Source organism: Panthera leo, chromosome C1 (genome assembly GCF_018350215.1).
Source record: "Panthera leo isolate Ple1 chromosome C1, P.leo_Ple1_pat1.1, whole genome shotgun sequence".
Lineage (NCBI taxonomy): Eukaryota > Metazoa > Chordata > Mammalia > Carnivora > Felidae > Panthera > Panthera leo.
Genome location: NC_056686.1, coordinates 40,867,358 through 40,890,238, shown reverse-complemented (window position 1 = coordinate 40,890,238; position 22,881 = coordinate 40,867,358). Strand labels below are relative to the sequence as shown.

General features: G+C 37.7%; 1 protein-coding gene across 2 annotated transcripts in view; it reads left to right on the top strand.

Annotated features, from left to right (window-relative positions):
• EPS15 (epidermal growth factor receptor pathway substrate 15) overlaps nucleotides 1-21,067 on the top strand; it is a 155,583-nt gene extending 134,516 nt beyond the window's left edge. The window contains exons 22-25 of one of the 2 annotated variants that reach the window (XM_042951217.1): nucleotides 9,885-9,961; nucleotides 12,207-12,369; nucleotides 16,448-16,641; nucleotides 18,989-21,067. In XM_042951217.1, coding sequence (XP_042807151.1) covers nucleotides 9,885-9,961; nucleotides 12,207-12,369; nucleotides 16,448-16,641; nucleotides 18,989-19,135 — 581 coding nt within the window. In that variant the 3' untranslated portion in view covers nucleotides 19,136-21,067. The remainder of the gene's footprint in view (nucleotides 1-9,884; nucleotides 9,962-12,206; nucleotides 12,370-16,447; nucleotides 16,642-18,988) is intronic. The other variant, XM_042951218.1, reaches the window with a different exon arrangement.
• The last annotated feature ends 1,814 nt before the right edge of the window (nucleotides 21,068-22,881 follow it).

The window sequence follows — 22,881 nt, the reverse complement described above, 5'->3', positions numbered from 1 at the left end:
GTGGTGACAAATTCCTTCAGTTTTTGTTTGTTTGGGAAGACCTTTATCTCTCCTTGTATTCTAAATGACAGACTTGCTGGATAAAGGATTCTCGGCTGCATATTTTTTCTGTTTAGCACACTGAAGATATCGTGCCAAGCCTTTCTGGCCTGCCAAGTTTCAAAAGAGAGATCAGTCACGAGTCTTATAGGTCTCCCTTTATATGTGAGGGCACGTTTATCCCTTGCTGCTTTCAGAATTTTCTCTTTATCCTTGTATTTTGCCAGTTTCACTATGATATGTCATGCAGAAGATCGATTCAAGTTACGTCTGAAGGGAGTTCTCTGTGCCTCTTGGATTTCAATGCCTTTTTCCTTCCCCAGTTCAGGGAAGTTCTCAGCTATAATTTCTTCAAGTACCCCTTCAGCACCTTTCCCTCTCTCTTCCTCCTCTGGGATACCAATTATGCGTATATTATTTCTTTTTAGTGTATCACTTAGTTCTCTAATTTTCCCCTCATACTCCTGGATTTTTTTATCTCTCTTTCTCTCAGCTTCCTCTTTTTCCATAACTTTATCTTCTAGTTCACCTATTCTCTCCTCTGCCTCTTCAATCCGAGCTGTCGTCGTTTCCGTTTTCTTTTGCATTTCGTTTAAAGCGCTTTTCAGCTCCTCGTGACTGTTCCTTAGTCCCTTGATCTCTGTAGCAAGAGATTCTCTGCTGTCCTCTATACTGTTTTCAAGCCCAGCGATTAATTTTATGACTATTATTCTAAATTCACTTTCTGTTATATTATTTAAATCCTTTTTGATCAGTTCATTAGCTGTTGTTATTTCCTGGAGATTCTTCTGAGGGGAATTCTTCCGTTTGGTCATTTTGGATAGTCCCTGGAGTGGTGAGGACCTGCAGGGCACTTCCCCTGTGCTGTGGTGTATAACTGGAGTTGGTGGGCGGGGCCGCAGTCCAACCTGATGTCTGCCCCCAGCCTACCACTGGGGCCACAGTCAGACTTGGTGTGTGCCTTCTCTTCCCCTCCCCTAGGGGCGGGATTCACTCTGGGGTGGCGTGGCTATCTGGGCTACTTGGACACTGCCAGGCTTGTGGTGCTGGGGATCTGGCGTATTAGCTGGGGTGGGTAGGCAAGGTGCACGGGGGCAGGAGGGGCAGGCTTAGCTCGCTTCTCCTTAGGTGATCCACTTCAGGAGGGGCCTTGTGGCAGCGGGAGGGAGTCAGATCTGCTGCCAGAGGTTTGGCTCCGCAGAAGCACAGAGTTGGGTGTTTGCGTGGAGCGAGCATGTTCCCTGGCAGGAACTGGTTCCCTTTGGGATTTTGGCTGGGGGATGGGTGAGGGAGATGGCGCTGGCGAGCGCCTTTGTTCCCCGCCAAGCTGAGCTCTGTCGTCCGGGGGGCTCAGCAACTCTCCCTCCCTTTGTCCTCCAGCCTTCCCGCTTTCCGAGTGGAGCTGTTAACTTATGACCTCCCAGACGCGCTAAGTCGCACTTGCTGTCAGGACACACTCCGTCCAGCCCCTCCGCTTTTGCCTGCCAGACTCGGGGGCTCTGCTTGGCCCGCGAGCTGCCCCTCCGCCCCGGCTCCTTCCCGCCAGTCCGTGGAGCGCGCACCACCTCGCCGCTCTTCCTACCCTCTTCCGTGGGCCTCTCGTCTGCACTTGGCTCCGGAGACTCCGTTCTGCTAATCCTCTGGCGGTTTTCTGGGTTATTTAGGCAGATGTAGGTGGGATCTAAGTGATCAGCAGGACGCGCGGTGAGCCCAGCGTCCTCCTATGCCGCCATCTTCCAACCTCCCCAAGCAGCTTTTTAAAAAATAAATGAAGGCCCTTAAAGAGCTTTTGTTTATATTGGTTATATCTATCAGTACTAACCATATTAGAGACTAAAGTACTAACCATATTAGAAATTAAAACTGAGAATTTAAAAAGTTTTTAATTTCTTTTAAAAACATGATAATAAACCCATTACATATTAACATAAATAACATATTTAAGAAAAATAACTTCAGGGGCGCCAAGGTGGCTCAGATCATGATCTCACAGTTTGTGCGTTCGAGCCCCATATCAGGCTCTGTGCTAACAGCTCAGTTTGGAGCCTGCTTCAGATTCTGTGTCTCCCGCTCTTTCTGCCTCTCCCCCACTCCCATTCTCTCTCTGTATGTGTCTCTCAAAAATAAATAAAATGTTAAAAAATTTTTTAAAAATGAAAAATAACTTCAAACCAAAAAAAAATTATAAGAGTAGCATTGTTCATACATTTTTGTGAAACTCTTTAAATGTCTGCCTTAACAGAAGACAGCTGGATTCTCATATCTACTTCTGCATTCAGTCTGCTGCACTGTAATGTTTTGCTTCAAGTATGTGAAATGAAAAAGATCCGGCCTCACACAGATACGTAGTTGGAAAAAGGAGGAATATTTCAACAACCTTTTTAAAGATAATTGTGGATATTCTTTTTTGTTATTATACTACATTTCAACATATTTTAGTTTCTTCAAAGTTAGTTGTAGTATTGTACATGAAACTGTATTGAGGACCTTTCTTTTTTTTTTTTCTTTTCTTTTTTTTTTTTCCCTTTTTTTACAAACCCTTGTGTCGAGGATTGACGTTCAGTAGATTGCAGCGAGGGAGCTGCTCCGCTACGTATGAAACCCCGACCCAGAAGCAAGCAGGTCATCTAGGAATGGTTTAGCACCAGGTTCCCCACGAATGTGCCTTGTGTGATGGGTGACGGGGTGGCCCCCTTTCCGGCCGAGCCCCGGGAAGAGGGTTGTATTGAGTACCTTTTATACTCTGTTACATTAAAATCCATTGGTCTGTCTTGTACTTTGAATGAATCTTTTACCTATATATGATTTTGTAACTTGCATTGATCATTTGGGAAATCTTGGTTCACTGAGTTATGCATATCTTACAAATGCTGACACATTTCAGTATAAATATTTTTAAATTACATTTATTGGGGCACCTAGATGGTTTAGTCAGTTAAGTGTCTGACTCTGGACTTCAGCTCATGTCATGATCTCACGGTTCATGGGATCAAGCCCATGTTGGGCTCCGCACTGGCGACGTGAAGCCTACTTGGGATTCTCTCTCTCTGTCTCTGTCTCTCTCTCTGTCTCTCTCTGCCTCTCCCTTGCTCACACTCTCTTTCTCTCTCTCTCTTAAAATAAATAAACTTAAAATTTTTTTTAATTAAAGTTAAATTTATTAGTATCACCATCCATCTTATCAGAGTCTTTAAGTATTGGTATAATATTAAGATTTGGGGCAAATACAACTTTCCAAGATACTGATTTTTACTTGAATTTTTATCATCTGCAACAAATACTATCAGTTGCTTTCCTTAAAGTGACAGATTCACTGTTTATTTTGGAAGAAATGTTGCCAAATACCCAAATCTGAATAATCATTGTTTATCTGTTATTTCTTTCAAGTAAAAAGGACATTTCATGAAAAAAGCAGCTAGTTCAACCTGTTTCTCACACCATCATGCAAGTGCTTTTCCTCCAGATAGCCATCATACTTGCTACTCAGCAGAGGTGCTTTGTGTGTATTTCCCATTTTGTTACTCAGAATTACAAGAAGATGTGTGCCTTGGGGTCACAATTTATTAAAACTAATAATTTGTATTGGTTATCCAGGACAGTAAGTGCAACTGCCCTTTATTTTTCTCCTCCCTGCAAGTTTGTGATGGAGAAAAATACAATGGTTATCAAATAGTACAGTTTGGTGCTGCTGCCTTGATTCCCAGTAAGGCATCAGCAGTTCTATCTACCATTGGTTTTGCAACATTGTTGTAAATATCAGCACATTAAGAAATATAAATAACATCTTAATATTCTGAAAATAGTTTTCACTTTATAGATCTTCCTAAACAGGTCTTAGGGACCTCTGGGGTCCACACTTTGAGAACTTCTGATCTAATATGAACTGAGAGATTTCCTGTTGCTCTGGTCTCTGTTCCCTCAAGACAACTTGTTCCCAGGAGGTATCTGGGACAGATGTCTCCTTTTGTTCAAAACAGGAGCAAGAGAATAATCTCAGTGTTCTGGAGAAAAAGCTTAAGAGTAGAGGTTATCTTTTTAGTTCTGTATTAGCCTGGTGCTTTTGTTCTTCTCAAAATACACACTTCTTGTGGTGGGGATGTCCAATTCTGTGCCTTCAGCTACAGCCTGTTTCCTGATGACTCCTATTTAGCCTTCTAGTGTTGAACCCTCTCCTGAGCCTTCAGTGCCTTCAAGTTACCTGCTGGATATTTCCCCTTAGGTGTCAAGCTTAAAAGTTGAAATGATCATCTTTTCTAAATACTCTCTCCTTCAAAGTATTAGCATTTTTACTTTCTGTGCTAATGATACAGTTAGCCAATCATCTTAGACTTCTCTGTCATTCCTCACCTTCAATAAATTGCCAAATCCTGTTGTTTTACCCCCAAATGGACCCTGATTGTTCCTCTTATGCTCAGCTTTGCTTGATATTCTTACTTTGTTTCAGTTGGAGTGTGATCTTAAATTGCTTCCGTTCTTTTTTTACTTGATAATCTGTCATCTATGTCACTGCTAGTATAGTCTTTAACCTGTTTTTGTTTGCTTGTTTGTTTTTAAGAGAGAGTATGAGTGGGGGAGAGGGGCAGGCGGGGAGAGAGAATCTTTTTTTTTTTTTTTTAATTTACAGCCAAGTTAGTTAGCGTATAGTGCAATGATGATTTCAGGAGTAGACTCAGTGATTCATCCCCTACATATAACACCCAGTGCTCATCCCAACAAGTATCCTCTTAAGTGTCCCTTGCCCATTTAGCCCATCCCCCCACCCACAACCCCTCCGGCAACCCTCAGTTTGTTCTCTGTATTTAAGAGTCTCTTATGTTTTGTCCCCCTCCCTGTTTTTCTATTATTTTTGCTTCCATTCCCTTATGTTCACCTGTTTTGTATCTTAAATTCCACATATGAGTGAAGTCATCTGATATTTGTCTTTCTCTGACTGATTTTGCTTAGCACAATACACTCTAGTTCCATTCAGTGTTACAAATGGCAAGATTTCATTCTTTGTGATTACCAAGTAGTACTCTATTGTTTGTGTGTGTGTGTGTGTGTGTGTGTGTGTGTGTGTGTGTGTGTGTTTGCGTGTGTGTGTGTGTATACACATACGTACCGCATCTTCTTTATCCATTCATCAATTGATGGACATTTGGGCTCCTTCCATACGTTGGCTATGGTCAATAGCACTGCTATAAACATTGAGGTGCATGTGCCCCTTCAAAACAGTACTGCTGTATCCTTTGGATAAATACCTAGTAGATTGCTGTAGTTCTATTTTTAATTTTTTGAGGAACCTCCATACCGTTTTCCAGAGTGGTCGCACCAGTTTGCACTTCCACTAGCAGTGCAAAAGGGTTCCTCTTTCTCTGCATCCTTGCCAACATCTGTTGTTGCCTGAGTTGTTAATTTTAGCCATTTTGACAGGTGTGAGGTAGTATCTCATTATGGTTTTTATTTGTATTGGGGAGAGAGAGAATTTTAAGCAGGCTGCATGCTCAGTGGGGAGCCTGACACAGGCTCAATCCCATGACTCTGGGATCATGACCTGAGCCAAAACCAAGAGTCAGATGCTCAACTAACTGAGCCACCCAGGCACTTGTATGTTTTTAACTTGAGAGAGAGATCTTTCTTAACATTTGATCATGTTACTAACCACAAACCTAAGTTGCTAGCCCTGTTCTCCACACATACATGTGTATGTAATTTTTTAAAATTTATTTATTACTTATATTCTTTAAAATGATGTTTACTATATTACCTATATTATATTTTTATTATATGTATATATATTTAATGGTCTTTTACTTAATGTGTCACAGGTGTATGTCAGAAAGTAAAGTTGTTCACCCTATGAAATATAAAACAGTACTAAACATCTTCTGGATATCACATCTCTGTTAATAGCATTACCATCTACTCAGTTGCCCAAGCAGAGACCTGGGAGTCATCCTATGTTGTATCCCTACACTCCCATCCCAGGGCTTCTGGGACATAGCAGAGTCTTATCAATTGACTGCAGAAGCAATAAATAAATGATTTGTCTCAAATCTGCTACACTGGCATAAGATTTTGAATTGAATGGAAGTGTAAACAGTTTAGAGAGGGGTTGTCATGATTAGGACATGAGTGCCTGAGTCCAACTGCCTGGACTTATTCAGATAAAATTGCTGGGGCGCCTGGGTGGCTCAGTTGGTTAAGTGTCCAGCTGTTGGTTTCGGCTCAGGTCATGATCTCCCAGTTCATGGGTTTGAGCCCCGCATCGGGCTCTGTGCTGATAGTGCAGAGCCTGCTTGGGATTCTCTCTCTCATTCTCTCTCTCTGCCCCTCCCATGTGCTCTCTCTCACTCGTTCTCTCTCTCTCTCTCTCTCAGAATAAATAAATAAAATTTTAAAAAGTTGCTAATTCTTTAGGTTTTCTTAGTCTCCATTTCCTAAACAATAAAATGAGGTTAATAGTTCTACTTAATGGGTTTGTTGGGTAGATTAAATGAGATGATGTATGTTAAGGTATTTTATTGTGGTACCTATCACAGTAAATGGTAGCTACCATTACTACTACTACTGCTGCTACTGCTACTGCTATTGCTACTACTACTTTTTCGTTTAATGATTTCCAAATCCTGGCTAATGTTACTGATTAATGTTACTTGTAATATACTCTTTGATAGTTCCAAGTGAAATAGGGACGAGAGAGAGAGAGAGAGAGAGAGAGAGAGAGAATAAGAATTGTTGCCAGCTGTCTTTTCCTGGAAAGGAATCTTTTAGTCCAAGATTGTTTTCTCTTCTTTTTGGTTTTTAAAACCCTTTTGTTTGTGAAATGAAAAATGTACTCTTTTAGTTATTTTTGTTGAGCAGATATCTGTCCCCTCCCCCGACTTTATGTATGTATGTTTGTTTTTAATGTATTTACTTAGTTTACTTATTCACAAAATCCTAACATCTGGAAACCACTGAGACTCTTAGAGGTGGCATTATACACCCAAGGTCACAATGTTTGCCTTCTTTATTCTCACCCCTATATCCCTGCTATTTTTCACCAAGAAGTTTAGAGGTTAGCCAGGAAAAAAAGATTAATCCCATAGAACAGGAAAAATGTAAGCTTTCCAAATAATTATAAACCTAAAGATAAACTTTTGTTCTTAAAAATTAAATGATAAATTACTCCTACTTCTAAAATTTGGTGATTGCAGGGGCACCTGGGTGGCTCAGTAGCTTGAGCGTCTGAGTTCAGCTCACATCATGATCTTGTGTTCATGGGTTCAAGCCCCACCTTGGGCTCTGTGCTGACATCTCAGAACCTGGAGTCTGCTTTGGAGTCTGTGTCTCCCTCTCTCTCTCTGCCCCTTGCCAGCTCACGCTCTGTCTCTCTCTGTCTCTCAAAAGAAAACATTAAAAATATTTTTTTAAATTGAGTGATTACAATAGAGACAGAAGGACATCAGATATTTTGAATATTTTGCCTCACACTGGGGTCTTTTTATCATTTATCCTTGTGAATAGACACATTGCAGACTGAAAGAATACTAAAGCAAATGCAGGTTACTCAGTTTCTACATATACTTTATTTTGGCTTGCAAAAGTTCTTTTACAAGTTTTTTACAAGTTCTTTTACTCTCTCACTGCCCTTCCCCCACACGTGTGCTCCTTCTTTGTTTATTATTTATTAATAAATAATTTATTCTTTAATAAATAAATAAACATTTTTTAAAAACCTAGTTTCCCTTAGGGCACCTGGGTGGCTCAGTTGTTTAAGCATTTGACTCTTGATTTCAGCTCAGGTCATGATTTCAGTTTGTGGGACTGTGTCTTGTTACATGGTCTGGATAAGTTCATACTCAGTGAGTCCTTCCAGTTTCTAGACAGGCCTCTACTTCACATCAGCCATGATCAGTATCTTAGAAAATTCTTGCCAAAGTCTTAATCCCCCACTTTGGGCAAAAGTGCTTTGTCATTCATCCAGGATACATTCCCCAGTGTTTGGACCAATGCTGAATAGGTCGTTTATTCTGATGAAGAAAGTGTAGAAAAACTCCAGTAAACTATATTTAGCATATTCTTTATACACAAATGTCATGTGTTTTATCAATGTCTTTCACAATGTGCACTTCACAGTATTTCAGTCAAACTTGACCTAACTCAACACTGTTGCCATGTGTGTCATGACTTCTTGTAAGAGCTGTGGCAGAAAACAAGCATGAAGCAGGTTTTCTAGTCCCTCCAAGGAAATGAGCCAACTCCTTCTCCCTCATTACCATTCTACCAGTCAGGAGAACATCTGTACCCTGGTTGTGCCTCAGTTGCTGTGGTATCAGCAATAACAGGCGGAGAAGGAAAAAGAAGGGAAAGCCTAAAACAACAGCCATGACTAGGCTGGTCCCCAGGCTGTGTAGTTATAAAAAAAATATCTTTTATGGCTAACGTGTAGAATTTCCTGTAACTCTGGATTTTTTTCTTCTTTAAGATCAGAGTTGTTGTTATATTTCTAAAGGACTGATTTTATTTATGCTTCTTCCCACCACCTTTACCTGCTTCCTCCACCTCATGACTGTCTTGGTAACAAAGCAACCAAAAGTAATATATGCCTTTCTGCCCCTCTTCAGTTTATGTCCATGGTATACTGATTTTTAGAGGTAAAGGCACACTTTACACATTTAAATGGCTATGTGGGCATACTTTTATTTTTTTTTTCTTTTCAATTTTATATTTAAATTATAGTTAACATACAGTGCAATAGTGGTTTCAGGTGTAGAATCCAGTGATTCATCACACACTTTTGTTTTAAAACCAATTTGATGTAAAGATGAAGATTTAAGGAAGAATAAGGGAAGTTTTTCAGTGCCTGTTTGCTCTGTCTTATCCTGTCTCTTGTACTTCTCTTTGCCTTCCTTTGTTTCTGTTTTCCTATATCAAGTAACAATTCTTATAAACATTCTTTGACTTTATTGGTAGTCATTATGCCTGAATAGATGAAACATAGTTCAGAGTAGATCAGTTTATTCCTGCTGAAATGTTAATCCATTTAGCAGTGCACTGTGATCGAACAGAAAACTTCTCATGCCTGGGAGCAGGTTAAATAATTATGTTTGCAATTCGTGTTCCTTCTGCCTGGAATGTCTTTCTCTTTCCCACCTCCATATATTCCTTGTTTAAAAGACCTATCTCAAATGTAAGAAGCCTACAACATGTTCTTGTTAGACTCCTTGTTAGACTGCAAGATTTTGGGGGGTAAGAACTGTATTTTCTTGGACTTGATATTCAAGAAATGTTTTTGACCATTCATTTTTCATTGGATAAGCCGTATTCACTTTTTTTAAAGACTTTACAATCTAATAATGGTGACATATCAATCACAGATAACCATAATACAAACTAGAATGCAGTCACTGCCACAAAGAAGGAAGAAATCACTTCTTGCTGTGGGAATTAGAGACACCTAGGTTATCCCAGGCTTTGTGGATGAGGCAACATTTAAAATGTGCCATGAAGGATGAGTGTGAAATGTGAAATTAATGGGACCTGGCTTTTTTTAATTTCTTGATGGCTTTATTAGAAATAGTTTAAGTGCATGGGAACTATATGATTTGACATATTCCAAAGCCTTAAACCTAGAATTAGTTTTCTTGCTTTTGATCTGAAATCATTCATGGCTTGATTTATACAAAAGAATGTAATGTATGTGTGTCAGGGGTGAGGTATCAATTTGTTCACTATCTTTGTGAACTTAAGTCACAAATTCAGGAACTGATATTTAGGATTAGGTATTTTTCATCTGTCTGAATGTTTGTACCAACCAAAAGAGGTCATGAAATTCTGATGTATTTCTGTCCTATTGGATTGATTTTCTTTATTCATTTTAGCCACAGATCCCTTTGCTTCTGTTTTTGGAAATGAATCATTTGAAGATGGATTTGCTGACTTCAGCACATTATCAAAGGTAATCTGCAATGATTAAGTGGGAAAGTAAAATATACTGTGTTTCTACCAGTGGAACAATCCTTCCTTTCAGTTATGTAGCCCTCACAGACATTGCAACTTGATTTCAGCAAGTTACTGTAAATGTTGTTTTCAGATAGAAATGATAGATAAGATGGGGCGCCTGGGTGGCTCAGTTGGTTGAGCATCTGACTTTGGCTCAGGTCATGATGTCATGATTCATGGGTTCGAGCCCTGCATCAGGCTCTGTGCTGACAGCTCAGAGCCTGAAGCCTGCTTCAGATTCTGTATCTCTGTCTCTCTCTGCCCCTACCCCACTCATGCTCTGTCTCTCTGACTGTTAAAAATAAACATGAAAAATTTTTTGAAAAAAAAAAAAAGAAATGATAAGATATAATTAAAGTAGACATATTTCAATACATAAAGATGGTGGTGATGGTACAGGTAATTATAATTTTCTACTGACAGTTTAGCTCAACAGCTTCATTTTAAGAGTTTTCTGTCTTTTTTTAAAAAATATTTATTTTTGAGAGAGAGTGAGGCTGGTGGGGCAGAGAGAGAGAGAGAGAGAGAGAGAGAGGATCCCAAGCAGGCTCCACATTGCCAATGCAGAGCCCAAATTAGGGCTGTTTAACCTACTGAGCCACCCAGGCACCCCAAGTCTTCTTCCTTTTTAAACATATTTCTTCCAGTTGAAGAGGCACCTGGGTGGCTCAGTCAGTTAAGCGTCCGACTTCGGTTCAGGTCATGATATCACAGTTCATGAGTTCAAGCCCCGTGTTGGGCTCTGTGCTGACAGCTCAGAGCCTGGAGGCTGCTTTGGATTCTGTGTCTCCCTCTCTGTTTCTGACCCTCCCCTGCTCATGCTCTCTCTCTCTCTCTCTCTCTCTCTCTGTCTCTCTCAAAAATAAATAAGCATTAAAGAAAATTAAACATATTTCTTCCAGTTGAACTACATTTCCCCCCTGTTGACTATCTGGGTCAATAGCTGTAAAATCTGGGCATCATTCTATCTTCTCTGCATTGGTTACTTCATTTTATGTTCTGAGGCTGTTAGGGTTAGTATTAAGACATTTAATACACATAGTCCAGCTCTGTATGTCCACTATCTATTTTCCAGTGTAGCTCTAGGATTGATTCAGACCAAAAGAGTAAAATTAGAGTATATGTAAAATTGTCTAGATCATCGGTTCTCAGCTGGATGTTATTCCCCCACCCCCAACCCTCAGTTATTTGGCATTGTCTAGAGACATTACTGGTTGTCACAACTGGGGAGGGGGACTACTCATATCTAGTGGATAGAGACTAGGGGTGCTGTTAAACATTCTACAGCACAGTGTCTGTCTCCCCACAACACAGAATTATGTACAGCCCACATTTTAAGTAGTACTGTAGAAAAATACTGGCCTAAATATGATCTAAACCCATCATGTTTGATTCATTATAGAAAAGTGAATCTTTCATTACTCCCAGTATTAGAAAGGCACGTTAAGACTTGTCATTTCATGGGATCAGTTTGCTTTTAAAAATTAACTTTCAAGTTGTTTTTAATGTTTTTCAAGATGCTATTTTCTTTGGCATTAGTATTAAATCTTTCCTATATTTAATTACATTGGGAAGTGTGGAATCAGTATTTTTTTTCTTTATCATTTGGATCAAATATTCACTTGAGGAAGAACATATAGTCCCTTTAAAATAGACCTCGGGTGGTATTGTATTTCCTGAAGCTTGAAAAACTTAAAAAAATTCTTTTAATGTTTATTTATTTTTAAGAGAGAGAGAGAGAGAGAGAGAGACAGAGTGTGAGCAGGGGAGGGGCAGAGAGAGAGGGAGACACAGGATCCGAAGCAGGCTCCAGGCTCCAAGCCATCAGCACAGAGCCTAATGTGGGGTCTTGAACTCATGAGCCAAGAGATCATGACCTGAGCTGAAGTCCAACGCTTAACCGACTGAGCTACCCAGGTTCCCCAAGCTTGAAAGACTTTTAATCCAGAGTTGGCTTGTTTTGGTATGATATGTTGCTTTTAATAAGTAGTGATGTTATAATCACTACTCATATAAAACAGTTTTTTAAAAGTTTTTCCCTTTTGGCCCTGAATGCAAAGGTTAACATGTCAGTGCTCTCCGAATTGAAATAAATAAAGCTGCATAATAATGAAGATCATTCTTCTAAATGTTACATGACCGTATATAATTTGGTTGGTATAATTTATATAACCACGTATAACATTTCTTTTCAAACAAAGGTCAACAATGAAGATCCTTTTGGTTCAGCCACATCAAGCTCTGTCAATAATGTGGTCATTAAAAAAAACGTGCTTGAGGAAACATCAGTCAAAAGTGAAGATGTACCCCCAGCACTGCCACCAAAGACTGGAACTCCAACAAGACCCTGCCCACCACCACCTGGTATGAGAGTTGGTATCTTTCTTAAGTCAACTGAGATGCTTTTTCTCCTTCTGAAAAATATTGGTGTGGGCCTCATAGACTTAGATAAAGGGCTTTAAACAAAACAAGTCAAAAAACATGACAAACTGTTCTGACCTCCGTACGGAATTACAGACATGTGCCTAAGAGGCTAGCATGGGTAACATGAACCACTTTTCTGGCAAGAGCTCATTTCTTTTTAAATCATTTTAGAGTGGCAGTAAATGGAAAGGACAGTTATCAGTGAAATGGCTTGCTTTTCGGAAACTCATTGATTACCATTTACCCAACAGTTTTTTCACTTTGGTGCTTTAATTAAATTAATTTCTGTAAGAGAAGATTAAGTTGAAGGCCCCTTCTTTTCCTGCCCAATGCAAAAGTTTCCGTAAATCCTTTGATGTGACAATATATTGCCTTTTGGTATCCAGAATTCAGCAACATAGCAATTTAAAAGAATGTATTTTTCTTGAAGCAAAGTATTATCTTACCTCACTTAATAAGAGATTCCTTTATTTTCTGAAAGTAATTTTTTTGGTCCAGGAATAAATTCTTAATGTTTTTAGTTTTTAGTTTTGTTTTGTTTTTAACGAAGATAGTTCACAAGAAGTGGCTAAAAAGGCAATCCCTGAGTAGACATAGTGCTGCTAGGCTGTTATGTGAGAAGACCTATCTGGTACGTGGTTATTTTAATCACGTATCACTCCTTGGCAAATTTTTAGCCACAGTAGTAACAGATTTTTATGCTTGCCTTTCATAATAACCTCCCTGTGGTATTTCTTGGGCAGATTATTTTTTTCTTTTTTGACTTAAAAAATTGCATGTACAATTGTTAATACTCGATTATCTGTTGAAAAATCAGGTAAAGAAATTAAATGATTTCTATCTTTTAAGGAAAAAGAGCCTATATTATATATTTCTAGAAGGTAAGATTGTCAAGAGTATATTAAAAAACAAATAAGTCAACAAATAATCCCATTGAAAAATGGGCAGAAGACATGGACAGACATTTCTCCAAAGAAGACATTCACATGGCCAACAGACATATGACAAGATGCTCAGCATCACTCTTTGTCAGGGAAGTGCAAGTTAAAACTACATGATGTCACCTCACACTTGTCAGAATTACTAAAATCAAAAACACTAGAAACAAGTGTTGATGAGGTTGTGGAGAAACAAGTCTTGATGAGGTTGTGGAGAAAAAGGAACCTTTGTGTACTGTTGGTGGGAATGCAAGCTGGTGTGGCCAGTGTCAAAAATAGCATGGACGTTACTCAAAAAATTAAATATAGAAATACCATGTGATCCAGTATTTCCACTACTGGGTATTTACCCAAAGAATATGAAAACACTAATTTGAAAAGATTTATCCATCCCTACTTTATAGCAGCATCATTTACAATAGCCAGGATATGGAAGAGCCCAGATGTCCATCAACTGATGATTGGATAAAGAAGATGCAGTATATATATATAGTGGGATATTACTCAGCCATAAAAAAGAATGAAATCTTGCCATTTGCAACAACATGGATGGATCTAGAGAGTATAATGCTAAGTGAAATAAATCAGAGAAAGACAAATACCATATGATTTCACTCATATGTGGAATTTAAGAAACAAAACAGATGAATAAAGAAAAAAAAAGAGACAAACCAAGAAAGAGACTCTTAACTGTAGAGAATAAACAGATCATTACCAGAGGGCAGGTGGGTGGGGGATGTGTGAAATAGGTGCAGGAGATTAAGAGGTACAGTGATGAGCACTGAGTAATATATTAGAATTGTTGAATCACTACACTGTACACCTGAAACTAATATGATACTTTATGTTAACTATAATGGACTTAAAATTAAGAAAAAAAAAAAACAAATGAGTCAATTAGCTTAAGTTTTTTTGTTTTTTGGGTTTTTTTAATTTTTAACGTTTATTTATTTTAGAGAGACAGAGTATGAGCAGGGGAGGAGCAGAGAGAGACACACACAGAATTCGAAGCAGGCTCCAGGCTCTGAGCGGTCAGTGCAGAGCCTGACACGGGGCTGGAACTCACAAACTGTGAGATCATGACCTGAGCCAAAGTCGGATGCTCAACCAACTGAGCCACCCAGGCGCCCCTTATTTAAGTTTTATACCTGTATGATGCCAATAGAGAAGTTATTTTTTTAAATCCTAAGTAAAATAATATATAATCTAAGGATTTTCAGCAAAATGAGTATACATCACTATAGAAGTGTCAAGGAAAAAAGGATGGTTTGTTGGAGAGAGCTTAAAGAGACTGGGAGCTTAAAGATCTGGGTGCTAAATCTGAGTGTCCTCAGACTAGCTCTGTGATCTTGAGTGTGTAATTTCTTTTTAAAAATTTTTATTAAATGTTTATTTATTTTTGAAGGAGAGAGAGAGACAGAGTGTGAGTGGGGGAGGGGCAGAGAGAGGGAGACACAGAATCTGAAGCAGGTTCCAGGCTCTGAGCTGTCAGCACAGAGCCCAACGCGGGGCTGGAACTCACAAACCGCGAGATCATGACCTGAACCAAAGTTGGACGCTTAACCGACTGAGCCACCTAGGTGCCCCTTGAGTGTGTAATTTCATATGTCTGAGCCTCAGCTGTCTGAGCTGTTAGATGGTGGCAAAAACTCCAATTTCGCCTACCTTCACAGGATTGTTAGAAGGATCGATATGAACATCTTTTGTAAGCTGCTACAGTGATGAAAAGACTCTGTTATGATTGCTATTAGCAGCTTAACAAATTTTAGGAAAAATACGTATTTGAAAATATTTAACACCTGTATGTGTCATTTTCCTTCAAGAAGTACTAAGTTAAGACTTTAAAATTAGAGAACTTGTTTGAAAATGGTGATGAGTTGAGCGACAGCAGAACACTGTGGTTTGATCAAAAATTAGTTTATCAGCAACCACAAAAGTTTAGGCCCTGGGCTTCAAAACATTCTCTTCATTCTTCAATTTGAAATATCGTAGGTGGCAAAAAGGAGGTGGGGTACTCCAAGGTAAGTTTTAATCATGTTCCCAGGTATTAGATAGATAGATTGATCCAGAGAAAAATCAGAAGAATATAGTCTTCTATTTTATTTTATTTCATTTTTACTTTTACTTTTATTTTTTTAATTTACATCCAAAATAGTTAGTGTATAGTGCAACAATGATTTCAGGAGTAGATTCCTTAATGCCCCTCATCCCCCCTCCCACACCCCCTCCAGTAACCCTCTGTTTGTTCTCCGTATTTATGAGTCTCTTATGCTTTGTCCCCCTCCCTGTTTTTATATTATTTTTGTTTCCCTTCCCTTATGATCACCTGTTTTGTCTCTTAAATTCCTCATATGAATGAAGTCATATGATATTTGTTTTCCTCTCACTAATTTTGCTTAGCATAATACCCTCCAATTCCATCCACGTAGTTGCAAATGGCAAGATTTCATTCTTTTTGATTGCCAAGTAGTACTCCATTGTATATATACCGCATCTTTATCCATTCATCCATTGATGGACATTTGGGCTCTTTCCATAGTTTGGCTATTGTTGATAGTGCTGCTATAAACATTGGGGTCCATGAATCCCTTCAAAACAGCACACCTGTATCCTTTGGATAAATACCTAGTAGTGCAATTGCTGGGTTATAGTCATTTTTCAGAGGTCATTTGCCCTTACTCCTGCTCTATCAGGCTGAGGTTATAACAGCAAAGACCATTTCTGTCTTTATTTTTTGTCATCTCTTCCTGTTTCATCCTTTCCTCTCTCTTCTTGGGAACATGCTACTTTGGGGAAGACAGGGTTTACTCTCTGGGCAGAAATGATTCCTGGCCCATTCCTTTCCCCTTTGCTGTTTCTTCATTTAGCAACATAGAGCTGGAATATATTTGAGAGGTTGTGTGTTATAGAGTTGAGGACTGACCTTTGGTGTGGTCATTAAAGACCATACTAAAAAATGTGCTTTAGGCACTCACCTCCCTTCCCCCACCCCCAGTTCTTTAATGCTCTCTGTGTTCATGTTCTTCTGTGTTTGTTTGCCATTTTTGCATGTTGAGTTAATTGTAATGATTTTGATCCAGGGAAAAGACCCATCAACAAATTGGATTCTTCTGATCCTTTTAAACTGAATGATCCATTTCAGCCTTTCCCAGACAATGATAGCCCTAAAGAAAAAGATCCTGATATGTTTTGTGATTCATTCACTTCTACTACTACCACTGCTACCACTACCAATAAAGAGGCTGACCCAAGCAATTTTGCTAACTTCAGTGCTGTAAGTACTGTGAATGGGCTGGTTGGGGGAAAATATTTCCATTTACAGTTTAAAAGGTTTTCAAAGATTACTTTGGAGTCTGCCAAATTTGCATCATTTCAACTAAATTTACCAACATACAAAAAATGATCTATATTCCTCTCCCAACCAAAATTTCTGTTTGATTCTGTTTTGATGGTTCTAACATTGTTCCATTGCACAAATGATTTTAGTAGTCTTAGTTCTTGTGATATATACCAGTTGTTTTGCAAACCCTTCTCTTAGTCTTAGTAAACATATAAATGAAATCTTGACAGTTATTATTTTGCAAATTGTAATGGATGATGGGCCATTAGAGAGTCATTTGCTGTCTGCCCGCTGGATGAATAATGGCAATAATGAGCTTATGTATTTGTAACTGTGTATGTGTGTTTGTGTATAAAGTTTTCATGATTTCTGGAGACCTGTCAGCAACTATTATATGAGAGGGTAAGGCCAAGGATTCTTTGAATAGAAGGCGAAACTCTGTTTTTTATAAGATAGTATTTTTAAAATGTACATGTTGGTTTTATGAAATAAATACAATTGTCAAGCTAAACAATCTTTAATTACTTGGAGGGCTCTAATTCACAATTAGAAATTCCATATATTCCATATTTACTCTGCATTCTCCCAGAGCTGACTGAAATAGGCAGACCATTAAAAACAATGGAAAGATGCTGTGATAACCCATAGATAAGGGCTATAAGATCACAGAAATGGAGTAACCAACTATGGAGGTGTCGCTCTGGAGGGACAAAGCAGTGATATATATTCCATCATTATTTACATAAAAACAAAGCTTTTTTTAAATAAGAATCTTCGAGTAGGTAACAGAAGCTTCATTTCCCTAGATTTTTTTTAGACAATGACTTTCATAGTGCCTCTTCTATAATAAAGGAATTTTCCTCTACTTACCACCTTAGCCCCTTGAGATGTATTTGGAAATAGAAGATCTGGGTAACCCTGGCCACAGTCTGTCTCATGTCTCCCTCAGTATAGCATTGGGTCATTCAACCAGGCAATGTATCCTTATAGCTCTTTCTAGTTGGAAAGGAGGTAGCCAGGAATCTGCATGCAGACAAAATTAGACTAAGCCACCTTTCATTCTTTCTTTCTTTTTTTTCCAGCTTTTGACTATGTACTCCATAGTCATAGAAGAAGTCCAGTGGCTTCTTCTGAATGTGAAGGAGCAGAATAAGAATCAATATTTTGAATACTAGAAAATGGAGTGTCAGAATTATACTGACTTAACTTTGTTACATAGAATTTGAGTTGTTTCAAGCAGAGAATCCAGAAATTGCTCTCTTTAGGAAATTATAATCTGCTTATTATAAAATACCTTCTGGCTGTGGTATTTAATATCTTAAATATGATTTCAGCAAGTCAGAATCTTATTGGAATAAGTCTTGAACAATAGTAGAGGCATTATGCTTATTTTATACTTCAGAATTTCAATATAGTATAATATAACGCAACTCATAATAAAAATGCCTGCCTTTTTTCATTATGAAAGATTTGTTAAGTATTGTTAAGTTTCAAACTCCCTCTAACTCACTAGGGAAAAAGCTACCATCTTCAAAAAGCCTGACAATTTCTTTAATTTCATCATGTTATGGTATTCCTTTGTATGACAAGACTTCAAACCAAGGAAAACTTTTTTATTTTGTATCTGTCAGTGTTGCTGTTTTGGGTAGATAAAAATATTTCCCTGACTGATGTTAAGGTTTAAGGTTTATTAATTTTAAGTGTATAGTTTTATTTAGACTGAGTCAAAAAGTTCTCAGTGCCTGCAAAAATCTTTACAATGCATTAAAAAAATAATTTGGTCCACTTCTTGTTTAGTATACCCAGTATTCTTTTTTTATGTATAGAAAAATCAGCATATTCTTGCTACATAGTTTTTCTGTACATGAGAGCGAGGGTAAGGTAGGAAATCATCAGTGGGATTAAGTTGAAATGATTGATCATGTGAGGATGCTCCCTGAGGTTGAAGTAATTAGTGTTTTGCATTACATTAAAAGGCTAGCCTACCTGTTTGTAAATGTCCTAATTCACCTTAAGCATTTCTACTTTTTAAAAGTGTTTTAATATTTAGTTTTATAGACTTTCTATCAGTAGACTGTAATAATTTTTAAAATTAAACCACATTTAATAACTGGTAAAACTAAGTGTGTTTTCAGGGAAAAAAAAATTAACAGGTAGCAAATAAGACTATTCCCAGAGTCCTTGCAGGTGAAACAAGTATTTAATGTCCTTTGTAACAACTGTTTTCCTTCTTTTTGTTTGTTTTACTCATTAACTTGTTTATCCATCTTTTAAATGGCAGTATCCCTCTGAAGAAGATATGATCGAATGGGCCAAGAGGGAAAGTGAGAGAGAGGAAGAGCAGAGGCTTGCCCGATTGAATCAGCAAGAGCAGGAAGACTTAGAACTGGCTATTGCACTCAGCAAATCTGAGATATCAGAAGCATGAAGAATTCTCCTGTCCTTTGTCAACCATACAGTATTCTTCTTCCTGAATACTGAAGCTCTTTACAGTGTGTATGAAAACTACCTATGAGCATGGGAATACAAAAGGTTTGCGATTCCTGTAAATGTGACAAAAGTTTGTTTTGGTTTTTTGTTTTTGTTTCTTACTCCATTTCAGATTTGTCTTTTTTTTTTTCTTTCCACCTATAAAAGCAGTAACCCAGTCAGAAAACTTCACCTACACCCCTATTCTGGTGTGCATTTACTGTGAGCTTTTGCCTGCCTGTGCTTTTACTTGTAAAGCTAGAGTACCCAAGCTTCTGCCTTCTGGAATATACAGAAATAGTTTCATCCCTGTGCTACCCTTGTTCTGTAGTTACTCTGATGATAGCCAGTGGGGTTCTTAAAGTTTGCAGTACTCTTCTCTGATTTGAATGGTTGAGGGAGGGGAAGGGAAAGAACATCCTATTTCTTTTATGATAGTGAAAATTGGCTAGTTTAAAGTATATGTTTGTATTTCCTTATAATTAATACCGTTCACTTTGTTTTTTATAGACAAGGAAAAATATTTTGCGTAAATTGACTCCACTATTGAAAAAGGAATGCTTTAGATTGAACCATTACAGCTTCAGATTCAATCTTGTCCTAAATAAAAATGTTAAAGCCTCATGTGTGAAATATACTTTTAAAAAAATTTCTCTGGACTTAAAGAATTTTAGATGAACAGATTACCTCTCCATAATTTTAAGTACTAGATAGTGGAGAAAACCCTATCACTTAAAGTATCCTCATCAGTATAAGGTAAGCAAAAATCTTAACATGGCAGCCATTCTGCCATTGGTATGGCACTGTCCTCCTTAGTTCATGGTAGGTTTATTTTTGTACTTTGCAGAAGAAACTTTAGCAAGCTAGAACTGGAAGGTACTTTAAATTTTTGTATACATATATTTTTGTTTCCTTTAATGAAGGCTCACTTACTTGAACTGTAAAAACTTCCACTGAATACAAATGAGAAGTGACATGTATTAAATCATATTATTGTTTTTTGTCCATCTTTGTGGTTTAAAATAGTTAATTCTCTTCCTGGGTTTGTTTGTTTGTTTGTTTGTTTGTTTGTTTGTTTTTTAACCTATAAAGTTGGCAGGCTAGCAAAAAAAATCTTTTTTTTTTTAATTGGGAGAGAAGAGACCTACCAAATTGTCAAAGCTCTTCATGTGTTAAAAGCCTGTCTCCTGTAAAACTGAGCTAGCAGACAAGCTGAATTTGAAATAGACTGTGGTGTAGGCTGTAAATTGTAGAATAACCTTAGTTTTCTTTTAACATCAGTAATTGACTTAGATAATGTATTGAATACCAAGATGAAAAATGCACCTACAAACTAAAAATCTCTGTGGTCACCAAGTCAAGGTGGTATTGATCTGTGTTAATCAGAGTAACTTATTGCCTAGCCTATGAATAAATTCCAAAATATCCAATTCATTTTATCTTGAAATGGTGCTTTTTTTTCCTCTCCACACACAATTTAAAACAAACTTAAACCACATTCTTGCACTGCTTTTTTATACTTTTATAAATTGAAACATTTCAGCATAGAAGTTATACATATGAAGCAAGGGCTGACTCATAATCGTAAGTCTTTAATTTAGATAAACTAATCCAGTGACCTAAGAATATACTACAAAAGTTGATTGAAAGGGTAGTGTTGGGAGTTGTTAGGTAGTGGTTTTGGGGGTTTTTTCCTTCCCCTTAAACTTCAGGAAAAAGGTAAGTTGACTTGAATAACCTTCTTTTGCACTGGGAAAATGAACAGATGTTTGAAATGCTTTTAAAATATTTTTTTTAATTAAAAAGCCACTCTGGAAAATATTAAATATCTGTAACTTATAAATACCAACTTTCGATGTAATAAATGTACCCTAACCTTATGTTTGTTTAACTGGATTACATAGATTCTTATCTTTTGTTAAAATATGTATACTCAGTGGGCCAATATAATATTAAAGTATGTATATATATTATATACATGTGTGTGTGTGTGTGTGTGTGTGTGTGTGTATATATATATATATATATATATATATATATATATATAATCTTGCTCCATGCTCACTCGTAGGAAATGAATGTCTTAGAGTCATTTGTGATTACATTTTGTCGTTGACTCTGGCTGCAGAGCCTGTGCTTTAAAAGGACAGATAAGTATTCCTGAGAGCTAAGTGGCACTACTTACAAAGTTTTAACCATCTTCCACATACTTGTTCAAATTTATTTGGGCTCTCTATAGACTTTTCTCTTATGTTTCAAACTTCCAAACTGTAGCCTGTAATTATGAGAACAATAAACTTTAAGTAATAATAAAGCATACTATCCATATATCCTATTCGAAATGGAGTTTTGCAGTTCTCTGTTATGTCCATGCTGTGTCCAAGGAGGGGTAGGTATACAGTCAGCACTGATTAATATGTGTAAAGTGCTTGATGCGGTACCTGGTATAGAGTAAATACTCAATAAATATCAACTACTATTTTTAGTTATCATGTCCTGTTTTTGTGAAAGAAAGATAGGAAATGTGTATGCATAGGGACAGTGCCTGAAACATACATGGCTTTGTGTATATTTGTTGAATGAGGATTTGTGACCTGGACCCTAGGAGGGCACCATGACATAAAAAATTCATGTAGTCCTGGGATTGAATCCCTAGTCTGCCAGTTTGGAGAAAGATATCTTTGAGAAACTTACTTAGCCTCCCTGAGCCTCATTTTCGTTATCTAAATGAATATTGTAATACTTGACTCATAGGATTTTTCTGAAGGATTTCACTTTGGCAGCTTTTTAATGTTACTTACTTTAATTAAAGTCAGCCATGTTATTATTGGTAGTGAAAGTAGCTATTGGTCTCCTTGTGATGGCAGTGTGAGAGTGGAGTATGGCAGGACAGGCATTTAGAAAGTTTCTTTCCCTCTTTGACCAAGGTTTTGGGGGGTTTTTTTGTTTGTTTTTTTTTGTTTTGTTTTGTTTTTAAGAGAGAGAGAGAGCACGCGAGAGCACACATGTGGGGGGAGGACAGAGGGAGAGGGAAAAAGAATCTTAAGTAGTCTCCACACCCAGCACAGAGCCTGACGTGGGGTTCGATCTCACAACCCTCATGACCATAAGATCGTGACCGGAACCAAAATCAAGAATTGGACACTTAACCTACTGAGCCATCCAGGTGCCCTTCTTTGACCAAGTTTTAGTTGAAAGGTGTGTAGCCGAAACTGTAACCAAAGGGGAGGCATCATGCTTCCAGAAAAATCTAAAAGAAAAGTATTGCAGGCAACAGTAGTAACTATTGGATCGTGCTCTAAAGGTGGAGAGATTTCAACAGTTGTAAAAGTTGGAGAGAAAGTTCTTCTTCCAGAATAATGGAGGCACCAGAGCAGTTCTAGATGATAAGGATTACTTCTTATTTAAAGATGGTGACATTCTCGGAAAGTATGTAGACTGAAATATGTCATTATTGAAATGATTTTCAGGTGAAGCTGCCCATTCCACTGAAGTTCTGGAATCTTTCATCATATAAATAATTTCCATGTCTCTTTTATAATAAACTGATTATATCTTAAAAAAAAAAAGGAAAGAAAAAGCCATTGGTTATTGAATACATGTTGAGTGTGAAGCACTATACTAAGCATTTTATCTGTGTTTTCTTGTTTAATTTTACAACAGCCCTAAGTAATACTATTATCATCCTCTATTTGAAATGGGTAA